At 47.8% G+C, this 23,624-nt stretch overlaps 2 protein-coding genes across 2 annotated transcripts in view; both read right to left on the bottom strand.

Moving 5' to 3' along the window:
* LOC146178700 (uncharacterized) overlaps positions 1-23,624 on the bottom strand; it is a 63,626-nt gene that overhangs the window by 23,804 nt on the left and 16,198 nt on the right. The window lies entirely within an intron of this gene.
* On the bottom strand, positions 743-6,438 carry LOC146178701 (uncharacterized). Its single transcript, XM_084578465.1, has 2 exons — positions 3,641-6,438; positions 743-3,307 (listed from the first exon to the last, which is right to left on the bottom strand). Exons 1-2 carry the CDS (start codon positions 3,977-3,979, stop codon positions 3,047-3,049), a joined length of 600 nt encoding a protein of 199 aa, XP_084434591.1. The 5' UTR covers positions 3,980-6,438; the 3' UTR covers positions 743-3,046.

The following is a 23,624-nucleotide window of genomic DNA, read 5'->3' as shown; positions in this document are numbered from 1 at the left end:
CGCGTGTCGGTCGCCATGGATCGCATGGATCCCGAGCTCGAAGCCAGGCTGCGTGAAGCCGCTGCAGAGCTGGACTTTGATCTATATGATTATACTCCGTTTCGTAATCCGCTAGACGGCGACGACAGCAGTGACAGCAGCACGCCATCGACTGGCCCGTCTGAACCACCCGCTGGCGACGGAGGCGACGACCTACCAGGTGCGTTCCGTGGCGCGCGCGCCACTGCATATAAGTAACAACTTTCTTATTTCACAAAATGCCGTTTCGTGTTTGCTTCGGGGCCTTTTCACATCTTACTTATGCGCAGGTGCCGCTGCGGCCTCGAAAGCATGCCCACACCTGAAGATGTGTGCTGCTGCAGCATGTCGGAGGTGCTGGTGGTGTGCCAGCAGGATGGCAGCTGCATTACGATCCACCCAGCACTCCAAAGCGTGTGCCTAACGCCCGATGTCCTTCGGGCTGTGCACATTGCACTAGAGGAGGAGGGTGCGAACATCGATGGAGACGAAGCTGTGAACAAGTAGGTAGTGCGGAAGCGTCGGGTGACAGATTCGCATTATTTTTAATTTCTTTTGTGTGTGTGTGTGTGTGTGTGTGTGTGTGTGTGTGTGTGTGTGTGTGTGTGTGTGTGTGTGTGTGTGTGTGTGTGTGTGTGTGCGTGCGTGCGTGCGTGCGTGCGTGCGTGCGTGCGTGCGTGCGTGCGTGCGTGCGTGCGTGCGTGCGTGCGTGCGTGTGTGTGTGTGTGTGTGTGTGTGTGTGTGTGTGTGATCCGTTTACTGCAAAGCGTGGTATTTTCAGGCAGCACCGCTTCATAGCCTACCGCTGGTTTACCAAGTGGATTTGGGGCAGGCTGGGCGAAGGCAACAGGGTGGTGCTGCCAGCCAGCGTCATTTGCCAGGTTCGGCGTGAATTTCCGTCGTCGAGCTACGTGGGATTCAGGCACCCTACCCTTTATACTCACGGGATTGTCGCTTCACTGCAAGCTGGCTTCTAACTTTATCACGTGTGACAGGTGCGCTGCTTCGAGTGGTGCATGGAAGCGCATTTATTTTTAACATGGAAAAATAGAGAATGCTATTTTATGAACGCCAAGTTATGCACTTTGTCGAGTGTGTTTTGTGGCACTGTTTAAGAACAGACATCTCATTCCTCTAAAGTGCCAGAACTTGTAGATGTGTAAGCAAGAAAGGTGTAGAACTGTTAGCTAGTGAAAAATAAAGCCTGGGAAGAAAGTTCAAATCCTAGTAAAAAAAAAAGATAAACATCCAAAAACAAGCCAGAATGGAGGACAATGCTGAGCATCGCCAAGACTGCTTTGGCACATGCTTTCAAGCATCTACCATAAACATTAATTTATTTGGAATAAAATTTTATAGAAACAAAAAATCAAAACACAGAATGCTTGTGCTGAGGCAGAACAAGCATTCTGTGTTTTGATTGATACCGAGTGTGTGAGTGCTCAATGCTGACACAATGAAATGAGTGCTTCAAGGTTTGTTTATTGATACTCCTAGCAGTGAATACATAACAACAAATTGCAGAATACATCCATTCCAGCAGTGGAGTAATAAAGGTGAAGCACAGATCAAACCACAACTCTTGTTCCTGCATTTGCTGATCTGAATTATTAATTTGAATTTATTTACAGTCTAATACGCTTGCAGAGTATCACATTTCTTATCTCCAAGCTGCAGTAATAGCTGGTCCCTTTCAGGTGTGTTTGCCTAAGTGTAGGGGCAGCACTGCATATTTTCAAAAAGTTGTGCAGATTCAACCATCCTTGAACCAAATTTCATGAGCGTTAGCCATTGGCCGCAGTCACAGTTGCTGCTGCCGCTTCGATCTTGGCTCGCTTGAACTCTTGTTCAGGTTTTTGGCAATGGGCTAGTCTGGCTTCTTTTTGTTCAATGGTCTCAGCAGGCTGTCTGGCACGGTTGCAGCCTCAGTCTTTACTGAGATGGCGTATGTGCATGGTGTATTTCTGTAAGTTTAGTGAAGGAGAAGGAGTAGATGAAACATTAAGACGATCATTGTAGTGCACAAAAATGTCTTGCAGTTAGAAATTGATGGAGGCGATGTTTACTGTACAGTGCGAGAGTGCGTTTTAGTTTTACCACGAGGTGTGATAGGTTGTGACGATAGCATAGTGCTCTCATGTCTGAGCTATAAAGATGACATTGTTTGCTGCACAGCGTGAGAGTTCAAAGTCAACATTGCATTCACTTTGAGGTTTGTGCATGGGAGGAGTAGAGCGAATGCGCTATAAGCCTTACTTTAGCTGTCTCGGCTATCACCAGCTGTCATGCCTGGACATAATCCCCTATTCCTTGATTATCAGCTGTATCTAACTGTGAATTACATCGCTCTCCTTTCATAGTGAATATATGTACACGAATTCTGCCACTACGGTAGCCACTGCTTCTCATTTTGGAGCCTGTACCGCAGGAATCACTTAGTCGGGCTGGGAGACCTTGTCATTGCCTGTTCTAATATTTATCCCTCTGGCATTTTATAGAGCTAGGAGCTTCTTTCATAATTCATTTATTTGGCACTGTTGATAAGGATGCTTTTAACTTGTTCTCTTGCAATTTCTGGAGCCTGGGGCCTGAACTTTGTCGACAACTTGGCTTGTTATCTTGCTTCTTTGAGATATGTGAATATGTTTCTAGTTTTTTCTGTCGCTTTTCTATCCGCATATCTCCTCTTCTGCGACTTCTTTTCATGGCCACTTTTTCCACTGTTGGTGTTTACATTTTATTCATCTATGCAGGATAGTCAAAGGAAAACGAAAGGCAGTATAGAATAGAACACCAGGAAGAAGGAACAGACCTGAAGAATTTACAGCTTTACAGAAAAAAACCATGATGAAATTTGCAAGGAGAGAAGAAGGATGGAGTACTTATACAAGGGGAAGAGGTCACCTGCCTTGGGGCAGAGCATTCAGACCAGCTACGTGGGTGTGTGATGGTGGGCTGTCGGCTTTGACGGTTCCAAGTGGCCTCCACTGGCTTCTGCTTTGGTTATGTAGGCTGAGGCATTCCCCGTCTATGGTATGAGCAATGCACTTTGCAACACACTCTCATGCTGTGCAGTAAGCATCTTTCTCTTCATCAAGTTCAAACTGAACTTAACAGAGCTCCTCATCCGAACACCCGTGTCGACAGCAAACAAACAGGCACCGACATGTGAGCAAGCTTCTCCCACACCGGCCATGCAGGTGCAATGTGCAGTCAGCACGGCACCATTTTCTTTACAGAGAATCCAGACTTTCAGTGGTTTCTCTCCAAGCCGTTGTGAGTGATTCACCTGCAAAACAAAGTAAAAAATGGAGAGATCTTCAAAGTACACATCGTGTACACAGTGCAGAAGTATGAAAAAAAAAATATCACAGCAAAGACGCACTGTCATCCTTTCAGCCATGAAGCACTCGCGAAAAAGCTATCTTGTTTAAAAATTATGAAATCTGAGGCATGGCACATGAATGCAGCTAGCGCAATTACTTTAATTTTAGAGTGATTCAGTTGACCTCTGCGGTGCGCTTCAATATAGCGCGTCTCTTGTATGCATCGGTGACTAATCAGGAAATGCTTTATATTATTCTACACAACGTACGAGACCACAGCAAAGGATCAAGCTTACCTCTCCTAGTAGCAGCATCTTTTCTCCTTGCAGGCGCTTCGCCGACAGAGTTTTCACCAAGCCGCTTGTAAAATAGTTGTGAGACTCAAGCGATTTGTACGCTTTCATTTCCTCCAGTGTCACGAAACTCGAGGAGAACACCAAGTAGTTTACAATGTCTCCATGTGAAACTTCAGGGAAAGCGTCGACATCCATCGTCGTGTCCGCACCCGGTCGCAACGTGTACGGGTCCACATCGTCGCGCAGCCTGATCTTCTCTTGGTAGCGCGCACGCGCCGATCCAATCAGTCCAGCATAATATGCCTCGTTAAAAGCAGGCTTACTATAAACAGGAGGCATTTCTCATAAAAAGCGGCAACATTCGTCTAGAAGCACAAAGAGAAACGAACACTGCAAGCACTGTAACAGGCGGCGCGCGCGGAGTCCCGTTTCCGAATGGTGCTCCAGCGTGGCTCTGACGCGTCGGCGCGGGTGGAGGTGACGTCACGTGCAAGCCATTTATAGGGAGACAAGTGCAGCGGCATGAAGGGTTTTGGAGGCATTTCCTGTTTTATGAGGATAACTAACCAGGAAGCGGTTCTTTTTCCAACTATCCGAAGAGAGGAAAAAAAAACAAATGGGGAAGGTGTCACGATTGCCTGCCACTGTTGTACAGCATTCTTCCAGTGCCATATTTTATTAGTCTTAACAAAACATTAAACCTGATTGACATTGTTATTTTTGGCTTCTCTGGGTGTTATCTCGGAGTAAATCGCTATAGTTGGTTGGTTTGTGGGGTTTAATGTCCCAAAGCGACTCAGGCTATGAGACACGCCGTAGTGAAGGACTCCTGAAATGCCGACTACCTGGGGTTATTTAACATGCACTGACATCGCACAGCACACGGATGCCACTCCGTTTCGCCTCCACCGAAACGCAGCCGCCGAGACCGGGATTCGATCCCACTTACTTGGGCAAAGTAGTCGGGCGCCATAATCACTACGCCACCCCAGCGGGGCATAAATCGCTGCGACTTGCTAACGTCATTTTTTGGAGCTACTTGGCATCTGGTGAAACAAATGTGCTGCACAGCAGGTCTTAAAGGGTCACTGTCCAGGTCTTAAAGGGTCACAGGCCCTTTTAAGCAAAGGAGCCCAGTGTTTCGATCAGGTACCAAAGATAGTCTGTGCAAAATGCTACAGTGACACGCGCGCCGCAAAGCATCGAAAATACAATTCAAAGCTCTCTCATGCTCTTCGCTGGGAAGCCAGCTTCCCCGTTTCCTGCGCTGGCCCGACGAGCCACAGCAATGACGTACGTACCGCAAACGATGTCCATTGGTCCGTCTCGCTGACTGATGGGAGAAGGATGAGTGTCTACCGCTCGCAGCGCACTTTTCCTTCGCCACGACCACACTGAATCCAGCGGCGCGCGCTCGCTCGACCGTTTTTTTTTTTTTTTTCGCGCTCGCGGAGAGCCACGCCCCACCTCCCGCCAAACGCGGAGGAGGAAGGGGAATTTGTATTGCGGAGGCTAGACGACCTCGGGCAGGAGAGTGAAAAACCTTTGCGAGGGAACGGAAGGAGAGAGGCATGATAGAATCGGGTGATTGCGGTGGCTGTAACTGCGTTATTAGTTACTCTTTTCAAAAACATTTTGCGGCCTTGCGTTCTAGGGGCGAAGTCGCACAGTCACCGGGGAAGAAAATATTTTCGACCGGAGAGTGGACAGTGGGCCTTTAAAAGAGGCATGCATTTATGATTTTATTACTATTCTAGACAAGACGCTCATTTTATTACCAGATGTACTGTTCCTGGTAGCGTCCCTAGTGCTTCTCCAATAACGTTTGGGAATTTTTCCACTATGTGTTTTGCGAAGTCTTCCTCTGGAGCGTTAAGTGTAGCTACCAGATCATAGTACATTGTTATGAGACCCATGCTTTCTGCTGTCTTCCAATAGGAGGAGTGAGCTCATCCCTATCAGCTAAAAATTCCAGGGCATGCTCGTTTCCATTTTTGGCAGTAACCTCAAGTTGGGCTATGCCTTTGGAGCAAACTTTGCTTCTGTTCCATGACCACAGTGTCGAGACCCCTCCAAGAGCGGACAAGCTTTTCGACAGCTCAGAGGCCGCGCACACTGCCTCTCGGGTCTCCTATCGGCCGGCTCACGAATCAAATGTGTTCAACGACCGTTCCGGGGCATTGGCCGGCGCAACAACCATGGCAAACTCCCAACCCGAGATACGAGGCTACGACCACGACAGCACGGTGTGGGCCACCATACCTGCTACATGAAGCATGCTGGAGCAGCACCAAGTCTTCAAGAGCGCCGTGCTCACATATCAGGGAAAGCGGGTGGTGTCCTGAAGACCGCTTCCGCTACCGACACTGGCAGATACGGACTTCGTCGTCATCGTGAAGCCCAGAACATGAGCCTCTTTCATGACCCTTTTTCCGGAGAACAGCTTTGGACGGGCGTTCATCCCCCACCTCAGGACGGCCACGACTCGCGCCATCACTGTTGTTCCAGTAAGCAACCAAAACATTGTCCTATTTACACTACACATCCAAAGATTGCCAATGGGGTCATCACTGAATTTGCCATCAACTTCCCATATCATGCCATCAACACCTCCGTATGGATGGGCATGATACCTGGTACGGGGTGGTCACCATCCCAAACACCAACCCTGAAGCCATGCTCCGTGATAGCCGAAACTGCAGGATGGAGAAATCATGCACGTACAGAAACTGGGCGCTCCGAACAAAGTGCGGCTCACCTTCACTGGCAAAGTGAAGCCAAAGAACATGCAATATGATGCAATATGATGCATTACTCATTGATTTTCTCATTAGTTTCGTGTTGTTTTCTGACTGGTTAAAGGCTGCGCCTGTGCATGTTAGACAATAACGCATTTTGGTACGAAAGGGGGGCTTGCTAGAAAGGCTGGGACTGGTCGGCTGCCTGAATCGTGGACTGATGGCCTGACTGGGGCGAGCTCCGGTGAGGCGAAGTATTTGAAATGAGGGCATGCCAGTACCACTCTGGCATAGTGTGAATTACCAGCTGACCTGTGTAATAGTCTACAGTGCCCGACGAGTTGCCCACTCCATTTTTTGCTATGTGTCACAGATAGACGAACCGAGCAGGAACACCATTATTATCACTGAAAATTAAATGGTGCCTTCCTCACTTTGGGAGGACAGGTTGGAACCTCAAAGTTTTCAGGCCACTTCTAGTGGGACATAGAGAGAGCATGGCTTGCTGGTCGTTGACCCTGCTAGGTTAAATAGTAATCTCAATAGTCGCACTTCAAGTAACTCATTTTTCAACACATCCGAAAGTGTTGTTAATCTAGAGCTTTCAGCCATCCGTCCACCAGGTGTCCTGAAAAAGCTACCTGTCGAGGAGGAGGGATATCTGGAAAGAGCCCAAGCCTTCTTCCTGTGAAAGAGCAGCACAGCTTCTCGTTGGCAATAGCTAGCTGGAGAGCTTGTGCAGGGCTAGTCTATATTTGCGTCCGTTGGTAGAAACCTGCCCGTTCACTTTAGGAGGCTGTGATGTCTTGCGCCTCGCAAGTAATATGCACTGGCTATATCTGCGACATACTGAATTTGCAAATTTATACAAAGGTGCCAATGACATTTCTAATCCAAACATAGGACCACAAGAGATTTGCAACATTAAGGTATGTAGTCTTGCAATGCGTTGGCGCTTTTCCAATTTCAGTAATGAAGTCTCATTTATCATTTCATATCCTGCCACTCGTCCTGCAGCTGCCACGTGGCGTGGGCATCATTTTCGTAATAAAAATATTGTCACGTTGTTTCCAGACTACGGACAACGAAGCGAGCTGCCACTAGCTTAACAGCCATTGGCAGCTCAACTGCAAGCTGAAGGCTGCATTAAAGGCCACTGTACATTTGTTTTTTGAGCGATCCGTCTACGTGCCCATCCGCCAATGAGTCAGGTCTTAACACAGGCACAGGAATGCACGCGTACTGCATTCTGCTGCCACTCAGTCTGTCTACCTAAACTTTTGATGAATTAGACATATGCACCCTTCGAGACACATCGCAGCTCGTGGCTGTTGAGACGTGTCATGCCCCTCCTCCTCTCTTTGCATACGCAAAGACGGCCATTCATGAGCCGCCGATGGAGGCCTAGATGGATGGTGGCAGTCGACGTAACTTATAGCAGCTGCATGTCCCTATTGCTCGTTTATTAAGAGTGCTCAAAACAACTTCATAGTTTGCTTTGCCCCGTGCACAAACGTCAAGTGAAAGTTCCCCTGATTACGAGGATTTTCAAGGACAGCTTAACCCTTTGAGGCTTTTTGCCAGAAATGTATGGCTGCAGTTTTCCATCCTGCAAGGATTTTGCCGTACCGATACGGTTTCAATTACAGAGATAAAAAACTAAGCAAATAACATAGCACATTTTCATAAATTTTGCGCTTAACATGCAATTTGGTGGCGATATGCCGGAGGCAACCAGAACTCTGCCTAGTACTTCTTTAGGGTAGGTGGCGCCACCACGTTTCTCGCATTTGCGGACAACCTTGTGCTGTTGGCCGAGGCTATAGTGCCTAGAATATACTGGCCAGTGTGAAGAGCGGCAGCGCTTCCCTATGGGCGAGGGTGGCGCCGTTTGCAATGAAAGCCAGTTGATAGTGGCAGAGGGTGCTCTTGTCAGGAGGGTACCCCTGGAGCAGACGACGCGGTTTTTTCATTTCAGAATCCAGTCTGTTGGTGTTGTGCGTGCATATGGGTTTTCAACTTGGCTCAAGCTGATTCTGCTGCTCGTTTTGTTCACGGAAATGCAGCGTTTGTTTTTGTGAGTAGGGAACTGCGTATGGGAGTCGTTCCATGTGCTCCTGTAGCAATTTCGATGTGACAATCCGTTGTGTGCGTGCAGTGTGCATGTGCAGTGTGCACCTTTGAGCGCTGTTTTTTTTATCTATCTACGAAGAACAAAATGAGTTCGATTGTAGTTTTGTCTGCACGAAAAGATGCCGAAACCAAAGCGGCAGTTCAAAGAGAAGGCTTGCTTTGTGCCTTTATGCAAAAGCGGTCTCCGCTCGAACAAGGAGAGTTTCAATGTTCACTGCACCATCCGACGCTACGCGGCTCGCAGAACAGGAACGCCGCATCAGAAGAAAAGACAGAAAGTTAACGCCAATGGCTGTGGTGGGCGAGAAACATTTGGGAGCTACTATATTGAGCACATGTTCCGTGTCACCGTGAATGGCGTTACAAATGAGCTTCCCCGCAATAAACCACATCTGAAGCCCGACGCTATACCTACTGTATTCCCGGATTACCCTAAACATCTTGCGCATAAATCGCCAGCAAAAAGGAAAAGTAGGAATCTGTGCAAGGAAGAGCCTCCAGCAAAGCGTTACAGGCATGGTGAGCCAGAAACCTCCGAGTTAAGTTCAGCCATTGGGAGTGCCGAACCAGTGATCCTTAAAGAGCCTTGGCCCGCCAACGGAGGTGAAATGAATGAAAATTGCTCCATACGTGGAGGTCCTGAATTAGCAAGCGCTGCTGCTGCTGAACAACCCTCGCCGACTACCAGCGAGAGCATGCACCCATTATATCTATTCCAGTAACTTGGATGAAAGTACTAACGTTTCCCATGGAATCATTGGCTTACGCCTACTGTGAAGCCGAAAAAAAATAATTTCGCCACCCTTTTCATAGAAAGTGGTAGTGTTTGGAAAACCTTTACCTGATGGACAATCAGTGGCAACGGTTTACCTGAGGGGAAGAAAGAAGTCAGAACAAATTGTCATGACATGCGAAGAGGCCGAATCCTTGATCGAGAATGTTTCACTGCCAGCTCTTTGTGGTGGATGCGGCATAAAGCCTGCTTCAGAAAAGTACACTTCCTTCAGGGGCATGATTCTTTCTGAGAAGTGTTTGTTATCAACAAAGTCCGATGGAGAGTCCTGTGCTTTGTGCAAGAACCTGAGAATTCTGGCTCAGGTACAGCAATGAAAGCCTATGGTGCTACCGTCGCTCAGATACATATTCCGTTTTTACTTTGTGAGCCCCGGGGATGTTCAAAACTCGAAGTTTCACTGAAGCGGCGACGATTGAATATGCCACAAAATTCTAGTCTATGTTCACAACAAACCTTTAAACTGGTAGTCAGCTGCCTCCAGTAGAGTTGTGGTCTGTTACAAACTTGATGAAAGCAAAGAAATGCAGCACGTGCCTAGACCTCTTGCCGATGTTAAGAGAGCGCGGTAGGCTGCGGGCGCCGTGACAGGTACCCACCCAGTTTGCAGCGCCCCTGGCGGCGGCCGCCGGCATTCATTGCTGGCGGCACCATCCAGGAGGCCGCAGTCGGCACACTAGCCAGTATATTCTACACTATACCGAGACTGAGGCACAGCTGCAAAGGCCGGTTACAATATGCGCAGAACACATGACTACACTGGGGCTGACATTTAACCCTGCCAAATAAGCTGTGCTGCACTTCTCGGGCTCGTCCGGTGGTGCTACTACCAAATGGAGAGCATACCGCAGACAGCCGACAACCGATACCTGGCAGTTCACTTGAACACAGAAAGTACCCTATATGCAGCCCAAGAAAAAGAAGGCAAAGTCAACTCGCACATGCAACATCTTACACCAAAAATGTCTGTGGGGTTGCAACCGCTATGTGCTGATGCGAGACCAGTGGAAAAGTGTGCATTGTCGTGACGCTGGGGCTAAGTCGACCCGGCCTTCACTTGGTAGCGTGCAGAGACTCGGGGTTGAAGGACTGAATCTTCGAAGTTGGTAAAATATATACAAGCAGGTTTAATGGCACTTTGAGAAAACTTATTTACATGATTATTTACACGAAAAAGAAGGGTACATCAGCAAAATGGCAAGCGTTAAGAGTTCAAAGCGAGAAGCGACTGGATGAGCCGTTTACCCAGGGCTCAGAGCGACATTTCGTGCCCTGCAGCGTCCTTAAAACCACCTATGTCCAGCCCCTCTCTGAAGATGCTGACCAACCAAATCCAGGGCACGCCCCTCAGATATCGGCATCCAATCGAACACATCACTGCACTGATGGTCTGAAGCACTGACTGGCCCGGCATTGTTTCGTTGGGCCTGGTCACTTGTTGGTGGGAAAAGCTTGGGAACGGCGAGGAGGTACATTTCTATTCTTCAGCCAAGAATCGATAGGCTGGTTCCGGCAAGTGGATTTACTTCTCAGAAACCCAAGTGCACGTGCGCGCCGCATACGGCTCCCAGCATTGTCCTTTCCAACAATTGCAAATCTTTCCTGCATTCCCAGGAAATCCTCTAATGGCCGTAATCACCTTGCTCCTTTCTTGTCCTGTACGTCAGCGGACGTGTCACTCTGTCGTCTCCTTTGGACAGTAGGCATTCCTCACTGGACGATAGCACTTCTCGACAGGAAGGGTGAACAATTGAACGAAAGCACTTCCGGCTATTTCCCGCAGGGGGACATTTCTTTGTGTTTTTCTAGACGTTCTCTTGACAGGGTCAATTTGGCATTTGCAGGGTGTCCACAAAGCAAAACAGGCTTACAAAACAGGATTCCTGGAAACAGGCTCACTTAGAGCCATTGTACCAACACCACATATCCACAGCACTTATCCATGCCCACAGGCGAACAATAGAGCGCGCAAGTGCGGATGATGCACGGTCGTAACAGCCTCCTCCCCCGCCAGAAGAGTCTCGGAGGGCAGCAGTCGCAGCGGCTGCATGAAGAGACGACTTAATGACCTGCACATGAACGCTTGAAGCTCGCTGTTGCTTGTCGCGTTGTCTTGATTGTCGTAGGCCAAATTGCTCGAGCTGTCTGAAACTCAACCACATGTCGAAGCAAGCACTCGGCTCCCGTCTGAAGAGACCAGGTTAAAAGAAAACTGCCATTGTTGTTCGAGAAAAGCCCACTCTCAAGACGTTCAGGACCCACGTATTCCTAGAAAACCAAATGTGCTGCTTTACATAGCCACACATGTACAAGTGCACGAGAAAAAAAAGAAAAAAACCCGATTATCAATTTGGATACATGGTGAGGAACACCTCGGACCGCTTAGAAACAGCGGCTAAGCGCGTCCGCATTCCCATTTAATTTCCCCTTTTTGTATCTTATTTCAAAATTGTACTGCTGTAAAATCAAGCTCCACTTAAGAAGGCGACTGTTCTTCGATGTCGCAGTTTGCAGCCAAGCCAGGGGACAATGGTCAGTCTCTACGGTGAATTTGGCCGCTCCAAGATAGCACTGCAATTTTTGAATGGCCCATACAATGCAAGCGCACTCTTTCTCTGACACGCAATAAGCCCTCTCTCTAGAACTCAGTTTTCTGCTCAGGTAGAGCACAGGGTGCTCATTACCGTCGTCATCTCTCTGGCAGAGAACAGCACCTAGCCCTCGATCACTTGCATCACACTGGACCGTGAATTCTCGGTCATAGTCTGGAGCTCGCAATACCGGACGGCTAATCAGCACAGCCTTCAGGTTTACGAAGGAGGCTTCCTTTTGTTCGTCCCAGACTACATTTGTCGGTTCTGTCTTGCGGAGAGCGTCGGTCAGAGGGCTGGCCAAAGCTGAATAGTTAGGGATGTAGTGATTGTAGTACCCAGTCAGACCCAGGAATGCTCGAATTTCCGTCTTCGTGCTCGGCCGCGGGTAATCTGCCACCGCAGAAATCTTAATCTCGCTGGGTTTCCTGAAACATTGACCTACATTGTGACCCAAGTAGTCCACGGTCGCCCTTGCCAGGCAACATTCCTCGGCCTTTACGGTTAGTCCAGCTTGACGCAAAAGGCTCAGTACAGCTCTTAGATGTACCATATGGTCCGCCCATGAGTCGGAAAAAACCGCAATGTCGTCTAAATAAGGCACCGCGAATGTTTCACACCCCTTTAAAACCCTATCCATGAGTCGGGAAAAACAAAATGGAGCATTTTTGAGCCCGAAACTCATCATTGTTGGCTGGTAGCTGCCCGTCGGAGTGACGAAAGCCGCGTATCTGCTGGCGCGTTCAGCGAGCGGTACTTGCCAGTATCCTCGAGTAAGGTCCAGCGTAGTCACATATGCCGCTCTACTGACCTGTTCTACCCTCTCCTCAATATTCAGAATAGGATACACTTGATCCCTGGTGAGAGAATTTAGCTTTCGGTAGTCTACCACAGGCCTAGGGTCTTTACCTGGAGCTTCTACTAAGATCATAGGCGAAGCATAATCGCTTTCCGAGGGTTTTATTACTCCCAATTCCAGCATGCGAGTTACTTCCCTATCCAGAATTTCTCTTTGCCTTGGAGAGAATCGGTAGCACCTTGATCGCACTGGCACGTCTGAAGTCAGCTCAATATCGTGCTCAGTCAAATCAGTCCTGCCTGGCCTGTCCACGAAGCAGGCCTCAAACTCTGTTATTATCTCGCCCAGATCGGTCAGCTGGGATTTCTTTAGTTCTCCTCTCTGCTCGGTCTTTTTGAGAAGCTCCTGAGCGTTGCTTCCTTTTCCGCTGAGGCAAATCAAGTTGTCCCCCATCTCCTCGGGAAGGTTTAACGTTAGATTTACCACGGCTTGCTCCATAGCTAAGTCCTCTCGGGTTCCACTTAAAAGTCTCGGGAGATTACTAGACACTGGCGGCAAGAGGTTACTCTCAAGAACGTCCTCATTCCGCGTCTCATCAAGCTCACTTTCAAGTTGACTTATCTGAGATGCCTCGCTCTCAAAGTTTTCTGACCTGCTATCTTCCGCATCTACCACTGTTTTAACTGCCGTTTCCTCCGCTGTGGATTTTTCTGGAAGGAGCAGTGTAGCTAGTTCTCGCGCCTTTGAACGTGTTAAGGCTTGCACAACTCTGTCTCCGAAAAGGATCCCCCTCTTTCACAGTAGCATGTCCGATTTGTTGGAAAACAAATACGGATAGCACTTAGGAAGCTTTCCTGAAACGGCAGCCTCGGTTGTTAACTTGCTGAAAGGGCCCTCGATGACCACGTTCGCGATTGGCAAGCACACACTCTGTTCCTCCCCTACCTGGCGGATCCACGCACACTGTCCTGTATAGTCGGAAGGCGACACATACGCCGGATAGACAACATCCATCGTTGCGGCCGAATCGCGCAGTACCTTGCAAGGCTTCCCGTTGACTACTAGGTCGTGCAGGTAGGGTTCCAAAAGCTGCATATTTTCATCGCAGTCACTGACATACGAGAAAGCAATCTTTTCTTTCCGGCAGTTGACGGCAATGTGACCCTGCTCATTACACCTAAAGCATGTGAGCCGCTTCCTAGCCCCAAGCTTGTTCTTTGTGTTCTGCGCATTGGTCACTTCCCCACTTTTCTCACTGCCGTCCTTTCTAGGGCGTTTGCCTGAAGAAGCCTTCCTTTCTTCGTTTGCAAATCTAGCAAAGTGCCTTTTCTGACGGTTATTCACCCTCAACTTGGGATTGCGGGGCCTATCCACTGCTGGGTTGCTGAATTGTCGGCGCGAAGCATACTCCTCAATGAGTTCGGCAGCTTCAGTTGCCGACTTAATGTCGCCTCGGTCCTGTAACCAATTTCTTTCATTTTCTGGGAGGCAGTTATAAAACTGCTCCAAAAGAATTCGCTCGACTACAGCGTCCCTATCACTGTAGGAATCAGTGCTCTTTAGCCACTCGCCCAAATTGACTCTTAAATTGTATAGGAATTCAGGGTAACTCTCGTCCCTGGACCTGGTAGCGTTCCGAAAACGTTGTCTGAACGCCTCGGCGCTAAGCCTATACTTTCTCAGAAGGCAAGCTTTGACCTTCTCGTAGTTGTCCGCGTCCTCCTTGCTTAGCCGCGCGACAACCTCCGCTGCCTCGCAGGGCAGAACCGTCAATAATCTCCGAGACCAAGTGTCTCGCTGGAAGGACAGTTTTTTGCAGGTTCGCTCAAAGTTAGCCAGATAGAGACCGATATCCCCTGATATATCATATGGCTGCATGTACTTTGACATCTTGAAATCTGCCTCCTTGTTGAGAAGAGGTACCGCTAGCTGGGGACAATTTCCCGACCTCTTGCTCAACTCTAATTCTAATTTCCGGAGCTCAATTTCTAGCTCCAGCCTTTTTGCTTCTCTTTCAATTTCATGCTTCTTTTCCTCTTTTTCCCTCTCAAGCTCACGCACCTTTTCCTCTTTTTCCCTCTCTTTCTGCTGTCTGAGCTGTTCCTTTTTTTGACCGATGAGGTTCCATGCTTCACTGAGCTCCTCATCATCGGTTCCCAGATCAGTGATTGCCTTTATAATCAAGGGTTTTCGTGCCAAACCACTTGTATCAATTCCCAATTCCTCACATAATAGCAACAGCTCCGGTTTCTGCAGCTTTTGTAGGTCCATGATTGCTCCGAGTGTCGGCTACTTCCAAAACAACAGTGCAAACTACCAAACCTATAGGCGTTTCAACACTCTTTACCAGTTCTAAAATCTAACCCTGTTTTAGAACCTGGTCCACATCAGAAGAAAAAGCCAAGCACTCACCCACACATGCGATCGATGTTCCGAGCTGCTCTCTTGTTGGCCGATTGTTGCGCCTGTTTGTTACTTGAGATGCCACCTCCGATCACCAGATGTTGTGGCTTGTAGCTTCAGATGCCACCTCCGATCGCCAGATGTTGTGGCTTGTAGATTCAGATCCACCTCCAATCAATAGATCTTGTGGCTTGTAGATTCAGATTCCAACGCTGGTCACCAGTTGTCGTGACGCTGGGGCTAAGTCGACCCGGCCTTCACTTGGTAGCGTGCAGAGACTCGGGGTTGAAGAAGGACTGAATCTTCGAAGTTGGTAAAATATATACAAGCAGGTTTAATGGCACTTTGAGAAAACTTATTTACATGATTATTTACACGAAAAAGAAGGGTACATCAGCAAAATGGCAAGCGTTAAGAGTTCAAAGCGAGAAGCGACTGGATGAGCCGTTTACCCAGGGCTCAGAGCGACATTTCGTGCTCTGCAGCGTCCTTAAAACCCCCTATGTCCAGACCCTCTCTGAAGATGCTGACCAACCAAATCCAGGGCACGCCCCTCAGATATCGGCATCCAATCGAACACATCACTGCACTGATGGTCTGAAGCACTGACTGGCCCGGCATTGTTTCGTTGGGCCTGGTCACTTGTTGGCGGGAAAAGCTTGGGAACGGCGAGGAGGTACATTTCTATTCTTCAGCCAAGAATCGATAGGCTGGTTCCGGCAAGTGGATTTACTTCTCAGAAACCCAAGTGCACGTGCGCGCCGCATACGGCTCCCAGCATTGTCCCTTTCCAACAATTGCAAATCTTTCCTGCATTCCCAGGAAATCCTCTAATGGCCGTAATCACCTTGCTCCTTTCTTGTCCTGTACGTCAGCGGACGTGTCACTCTGTCGTCTCCTTTGGACAGTAGGCATTCCTGACTGGACGATAGCACTTCTCGACAGGAAGGGTGAACAATTGAACGAAAGCACTTCCGGCTATTTCCCGCAGGGGGACATTTCTTTGTGTTTTTCTAGACGTTCTCTTGACAGGGTCAATTTGGCATTTGCAGGGTGTCCACAAAGCAAAACAGGCTTACAAAACAGGATTCCTGGAAACAGGCTCACTTAGAGCCATTGTACCAACACCACATATGCACAGCACTTATCCATGCCCACAGGCGAACAATAGAGCGCGCAAGTGCGGATGATGCACGGTCGTAACAGCATGTACACCTGACGTTCACTAATACCGCCCTGCGCCTATCTGCCCTCACATGAGAGTGGCTCGAACGCATACAGCTCAAAGTGGTCCGGCTGGCGCTAGGCTGCCACGAACAAGTTGCTGTGAAGGCGATACAGGGCGACATGGGGTGGTCAAAGTTTGAGGCCCACGAAGAGCAAAATCACCTATATGAGGCATGCCTCAGCACCATGGAAAACTACCGGTAGGCACAGAAGGTGTTTTGCTATGTGCAAGTCACTGGCATCCAAACACAGTCGTGTACCCGTTTGCAGTACCTGCACCAGAAATATAGTTTTGGTCACTCACCATAAATGAGGCCGTCAAGCACAGGAACACCATACAGATGCAATTGTGCCAGGCTGAGAACACCCAGTGGAGTGCTACTACACAAAGGAAGACGACGCTGGCATTGTATCACGACCACAGTGTAAGATATAGGCTAGGTGAGCGGACGGCAAGGAAGAGGCGCGCCTCGGCGGCGCGGGGATAGTGTTGTAGTTAAAAGGCGAGTCAAGAGAGTGCGCACCAAACAAAGGCCCGGCTCCGCTAAAGGCCCGCATCCCCCTGCGTGCCTAAGTTGCTTCTATGTCTGGCTATTCTGTGAGTCACGTTTCTTAATTTGGTGTTTCGTGCTTTGCTTTCACCCTGCCCTGATGCAGTGGTGACATGGGGAAGTGCTTTGTGCCGTATTGTAATACGAGCTACAAGTCCTGCGCCGAGAAGTTATCGCTTTTCAAGGCACCATATGACAACGCCAGGCTGGAAGTATGACAAAGAGCCGCGTGCTGCAGCCGACAAACCATGTATGTGAAAAGCATTTTGCTCCCTATTTTATTCTCAGGACACGGTCCTCCGAAATAGATGGCCATGTCCTTATGTCAGGAAAGAGGAGAGCCGGTCTGATGAAAGATGCCGTGCCTTCAATTTTTGATGGAGTGCCGAGTTAAATTTCGAAGAAAATCAAGTCCCCGAAGGGGACTGTGTTACGGGTGCGAGTAAGTCGTTCTTTCGACGCATCGAATTTCAAAATATCTGTACTTTGACTATAGCCTCTGAAAATAAAATATAAGGAGCTCTGCAAATAGCAATGTCATCTTTGTTAAGTCCGTCGTTGACTTAAAACAAGGCATTCGCCGACACAAGAAAACTACAAAGATCCAAAGATGGGGGCTGATGGCGTGCAGACAGGGGCAAGGGGGGGGGTGGGAAGGAGAAAAGGGCAGTGACTACGCGATATGGAGAGGATCGAAGAGAGCGCATTCCCCGCTTCTGTACTTAGGCTGCAGTTCGCACATTGCGAGTCTTCACTAGAGACGTCCCGAATCCTAAGCCCGGGCACATAAGTTCCGGGGTTGTTGGCGCTTTCAAAGAGCGGAGGCTGCTGAGGTGCACCTAACTGCCACAGCTGGCACCAAAGCTTGCCCCCCGTGGAACTGGCGTGGCCGTGCATAGTGCATACTTTCCCCTGTAGCAGCCTATTGAAATTCTCGCCGCTCAAATGTCTTGCACTGCCTTCTCATGTTGGCAGCTGGCCTGGTTGGCAGGACCAGAGCGCAGATGGCGCAGTACAAAGAGGGTGGAGGCGTTGTGTCGAGTTTGTACACGCGCGTCCTTACCCATAACCGCACAATGACCCTAACCAGCGTACCGCAGCGAGCCCATCCTTCGCCCCTTGTTCCCGTCTCCACCTCCACATCTGACAACTGTATAAATTAAGGGGAGATGCTTTAGAATTGCACCGACAAGCAGTAGCAAAGGGTGAAGCACGCTTTTCCTGATGACGGTTTCAGCGTGTCGGGTACAATGTGAACTCCCAGCAGAGCCGAGATCACGTGAAGAGCCACGCATGTGTTTTCCAATGTACAGGCTCCCCCTGCTCACAATACACTCTCACCCCACCCTTCTTGTCAGCAGTGGCAAGAGGTTTGGCAGGGGTCAGCGTCCTATCCCCTCCCCACCCCTACGGTGTCTTGACAACAAGCTTGTAGTCTGATTTTTTTTTTTTTTTTTTTTTTGCTAGTGGAGATGGAGGGCGCGTTAGGGCGATAATAGTAGGGGTTCTGGACTGAGGGAACAGCCAAAACGGGGAAAATATCTTTTCTTCCACATTCTTTCTGCGAGCGTTGGAGTGAGGACGCAGTAAATGATTGTGTAGGAATCTTTATCGAACCTATATTATGCAGCATGTTCACACATTGGTGACTAAGACCCGAGTGCCCGTTTATCGGTACTCAATGTTGTAAGCTGCAACGCCGAGCATTGTTTCTGCGCAGCCTTGTGTACACGCGAGTAGTTTTAACAGCCGACAAGTGTTCATTCAAATTGGCCTGCCTGCTAGTGTTTGGGAGCACAACAAACACATGTGTCGAAGGCGACAGGGACTTGTAAGTAGCAAAAGCATTCCTCAACGGATGTGAAATAAGTCTTATTTGAACAGTGGTGAGAAATAACAGTTCAGAAGTGCAAGTTGCCGGGCTAGTTGGTACTGCATGTGTCTTTGTCTCCCTTCCTTCGTGTTTCGTCCCGTTCCTTGCGCTGTTTTATTTCATTATGCAGAAATAACAGTGTTCGGATGAAATTTTTTTCTTTCATTTAAATGTCGTGATAAGACGAGAAAGGATAATGAAAGGTGGCCCCACATATTCCAGAGGGTGGCTGGTCAAAATATTAAATTTACTCCACATTTCATGTGCTGTTATCATAAAAAAGTGATGCAATTACTCCCTCTGCATTTAACGTCTTGCGTAGTAGCAATATACAACAGATTTTTTTTGGATGCTATAGACTCCTTCTTTACTCAGCACCTCTTAATTTTTGTCTCAAAATTTTTTTCAGTTTTGTAATGTCTGTAAACCTTCAGTAGATCAACTTCTACCGGCGCAATTGTTTTCTCTCAGTGCTGCAGCTGGTGCACCTTATCTGTTACTATAAATATCTCCCAACGTTACAATAGTTAAGTTGGAGCCTAGACTATGCGGGGGATTCCCGCGGGTGACTCAGTAATGGGTGTGCACAAAACATGTGGTGTTTAGACGAGTGTAAATAAATAGTTTGCTTGCGTCCAAAAATCGGCTGCTGTAAAGTCAATCGTTGATATAACAGTGGTGACGAGGAAGCAGATCCCAGTGCAGCGTTAAAGGTATACTGAATAAAAAAATTGCCGCCGAGATTTCCAGCACAGATAATAGCTATTGCACTGGGAGTGAACAAAACAATTCACTTTATGAACAGAAATGAGTGGAAAGTAAGTATTTTAATGAATATTTCTCAAATCACCACACCTAGCAGGCTCCTACGAAAGCTCCGACAAAACGGGATAACACGACACATTTACCTGCCTCCCTAGCCAACCTCGTCACAAGTGGTCGCACCTGTTCATTTTTCCTTTCCCCTGTGGCACTCAAAGCGCATGGACGGATGTGTTTTTTTTTGTTGCTCGTGTTTCTGCGCACAATTCATCGTTCCCTCCCAGCGCACAAACAACTGTAGCGTCCTCCTCGACCTCCCTCGTATGCAGCATTCCACATTTCTCAGCACTGTGCACGGCACAACCTGGGTAAACCGACACTGCGTGTATCTTAGCCGGTCAACCAGCTTCAGGTGAGGCGACGACGGCCATGACGTGCTGAAGGTAAATGTAACGTCACACCCGCCGGCTCACAGTCGGGAGCGCGTTGCCTCTGACCCGCCGGCCGTTCAGAAGTCAGAAAACGTCAAAAATACAGCTCTCCGCTCAAAACTAACCCGAATTACGTGTCTGTACTAATGTAGTCGTGTCCTAACAATGCAGTTGTGGTGCTTTCTCAATATTCTTGGATATTTCCCATGCAACACCTTGACTACACTCGCTTTTCTCGTACGGATACCGGAATTCAATGGCTTTACTTCGGCTTCAGTGTCACGGAGAGCGCACAGAAAAGAACCCGCACTTGCTCAAGCTGCGCGGGGAGGAGACGAATGACGCTGTCTGTGCCGTGGTCCAGCCAAGCATGCCAGCTGCCGTGGTCTGCTAGAGTACTACACCATCGTAGCTGCACTGAGGAAGCATTTAAACCCGCGGCCATCTGAAGTCAGCAGCCGGCTCACTTCGAATGACGAGACTAGCTGGAGAAAGAACTGTAAACTGGCTGCTGACTGCAACTTTGGAACAATGCCTATACAAACACAGCAGCCACTGAACAGTCAGCCAAAGCAGTGTCGTCGCTATCGCTTGTTAACCCGACTATGTTCCCATTGGTGGTCATGCTTCGTGACAAAGCCTTACAAGAGCGCCGGTTCACTGGAAAGGACCTCACGTTCTGGAAAGCATGTGGCGACCCATCAAGAAGTGCACCAGACAAGCTGTTCGCACAAACAGAGCCACAACAGGGAGATAAGTTTGGAAAAAGTCTGAATAGTTCGCTGCTGTTGGCAATAGCTGTGACAAACAAAATACACAGACATGACTGTTTCAAGAAGTTACGTGCAACTTTTAATTGCTACCGGCATGGGCACCTAGAAAAGGCCTGCATCACTATAAAGAAGCAAGGTAAAGCAGCTATTTTACGTAGCCTTAGCGCAGATGCTTCAATTACACAATTTGGGACCTAACAATGTGTCAGCTTCATCAATGCTGTACGACCTTGAAACCTCTGCACACGGTCTGAGTAACTGCTCACTTGATCATGAACCACTATTTGATGCAGTTTCAGATGAACTCCGAACCAGAGCGGCGTGCACCCTCATCAGCAAGGTCACCTTTCACACAACGTGGCCGGAACAACCACGACGGCAGTACCTGCTAGGTCGTGGTCAGGGCAGATCGATCCTCTCACTAATGGGTAGTGCCGGCGTTGACGTTCCCAACAATAACGGGGTGAACTGCAAGCTGCCACTTTTAGTTGTTTAGACAGCGAATCAAGAATCTTGAGAAGAAGGTGGCTTGGCGCACTCGTGACAGTGACAAAACGACTGTGGAATATCTAAGAAAAATATAAAACCTTCTCGTAAGACGTTCCAGGATACAACATTCTTGTCTACCTGGGCTTGCTAAGCTATGGTATAAGCAGTTCTTCAAAACAAGGTCATTACCTGTTGCCTTGGCATGTTCAGTGGAGGTGAAAATTGACATTTTGCAAGAACAGGGCACCATTGAGCCAACATAATTTCTTCTTGCAAAGAATCTGAAGGCAAGTTATTGGGACCCTTGAACAGCCTTTTGTTGGCTCCCTGAAGTTATGTATTCTCTTAAACCAGCTTTTCGATTGCTTGAACTTGAATCATGTTGGTAATTTTGAATGAGTATAGTAATGAGTATTTTAAAAGTATGAAGTGTGATAGTGTTTTAGAAGGTCGTATTTGTGAACAATTCATGGCCTCATTCTTCCTTAGGGGTAAAACATGCTTTCAAATTGCGTAAAACTAAATTTGCAAAGTGTAAATTCGGGGTTAAATTTAATCAGAAATTAGGATAAAATGATAAAATAATAAAACAAAAAAACAAGAAATAAAATCAAAATTTCCTGAAAAATAATTATGACCTGACAAAATGTGCCCCCCCCCCACGTCAAAAAACAGTTCCAGAGTCCCTGCAAGTGTTCGAAAGCACAAGTATGCAGTGCGAGCAGGATCCTGCGTCCATCTCTCTCCAAGCCATCTCTAAAAATGAGAAAAAAAAAAAAAAGACAGGCAAACTCCTGTTTAGCCTAAACTGCCGCTTCAGGGAATAACAAAACACCGTAAAAATAAACACACAAAGGATCACACAGACAGAATGAAGTGCTCTATCATGACCATTACTTCCATTGTGTGTTATGTAATGGGTTCTGGTTAAGCTGAGATGCCTTAACGTCGCAAACAAGAAGTTGTCACAGTTTGGCACCTTAACACAGTCAACTGCAATACAGAGCCTTAGTCCGCAGCCACAATACTCTAAACCTTATAAGGTTTCCATGTTTTAAGCTAGGCCAATGAAAAGCCAATCAGCTTTTAGAACAACAAAGTTTGGACACAGATGCGTTCCATTAACACTTTCCTGTCTGCGGAAAACGGGGTGGTTTTTGGGTAGTTGTCATTAAATATTTTTTTTCGTTAACAAAACTTGCTTGGCACAAGAGTGTCTGGTATCATCCTCTTCATAATGGTACTTAGTAACAATCAACATATTTATTGCGTAAGTGATGAAAAAAAACTCAGCAAGTAATTGTGGTTAAAAAACTAACACACAAAAGCATCAAAGGTTCTTGACACAAATACAACAAAGATTTTTCAAAATATGTTTTTTACAACCGGGACCAATGCAGCACTGCAGCAAATTCAAGCTTTATGTATACAGTATTCACTGTATTGGGAAAGAAAACAGTAGTCGAGGTCGACCCTCTAGCAGAAAATGCACAAAGGACGTTGTCACCCTGCAGATAACGGTTCTGGCCTTCAAACCGTGATCTCTTCCGATCAGCGTGCAACAAAAGAACTTTTCGGGGGCGAAAGCGAAACTTATTAGGGTATGGCTGTTGACGTTTCGGGACTATCTGATGTAGTTTCGCATCCTAAAATGAGTTCTTCGATGCGTCAACTTCCGCGGAAACGGTACGGTTCCGGAGCGCGTGACGTTGGCGCCATGATGTAAACAAGGGGCGCTGATCACCTGACCCCCGGAGACCATCTGGAGGGGCGCGCACGGCAATAAAACCAAAAGCAAAACTGAGAAAAGAATTTCTTTCCCACTGAATGATGCCACTTGTCAAGGAGCGCTTCGAAAACAGGACAATTCGAACCATGGAACTATCGATAGCGGGCTATCGATGGGAATAGGTGTGGACAGAAAAAAGTTAAGTGCTATTGAGGTTCCACTACTCATCTGGGATCACCTACTGAGGAATGAAATCATAGAGTGAACAGGTGGGCTAAGTATGCATCAGGGCTTTACATCTCATAGGTTAACATGGCATAATCCATTCAAGGCTATGTTCAGAGTACAGCACTGAATGAAGGAAGATACAAACTATGGCTGATTAGGCCGGTGACATTTCGATACAGATACATCCCATTAAGCGCTATTGTTGAGGTTCCACTAAACACATCTGGGATCACCTACTGAGGAATGAAATCATAGTGAATAGGCAGGCAAGTATGCATCAGAGCTTCACATCTCATAGGTTGACATGGTGGCATAATCCAATCAAGGCTATGTTCATAGTACAGCACTGAATGAAGGAAGGAACAAACTATCACTGTGATCAGGCCACTGACAAGCAGCCGGTGCGGCACCAGAAGTATGGTGGGTATCTCCTAACATCTAACGCTATCTTCTGGGGATCCACA

This window comes from Amblyomma maculatum, chromosome 9 (genome assembly GCF_055883805.1).
Source record: "Amblyomma maculatum isolate TAMU_Amacu chromosome 9, ASM5588380v1, whole genome shotgun sequence".
Taxonomy (NCBI): domain Eukaryota; kingdom Metazoa; phylum Arthropoda; class Arachnida; order Ixodida; family Ixodidae; genus Amblyomma; species Amblyomma maculatum.
This window is presented reverse-complemented; position numbering and strand designations above follow the sequence as displayed.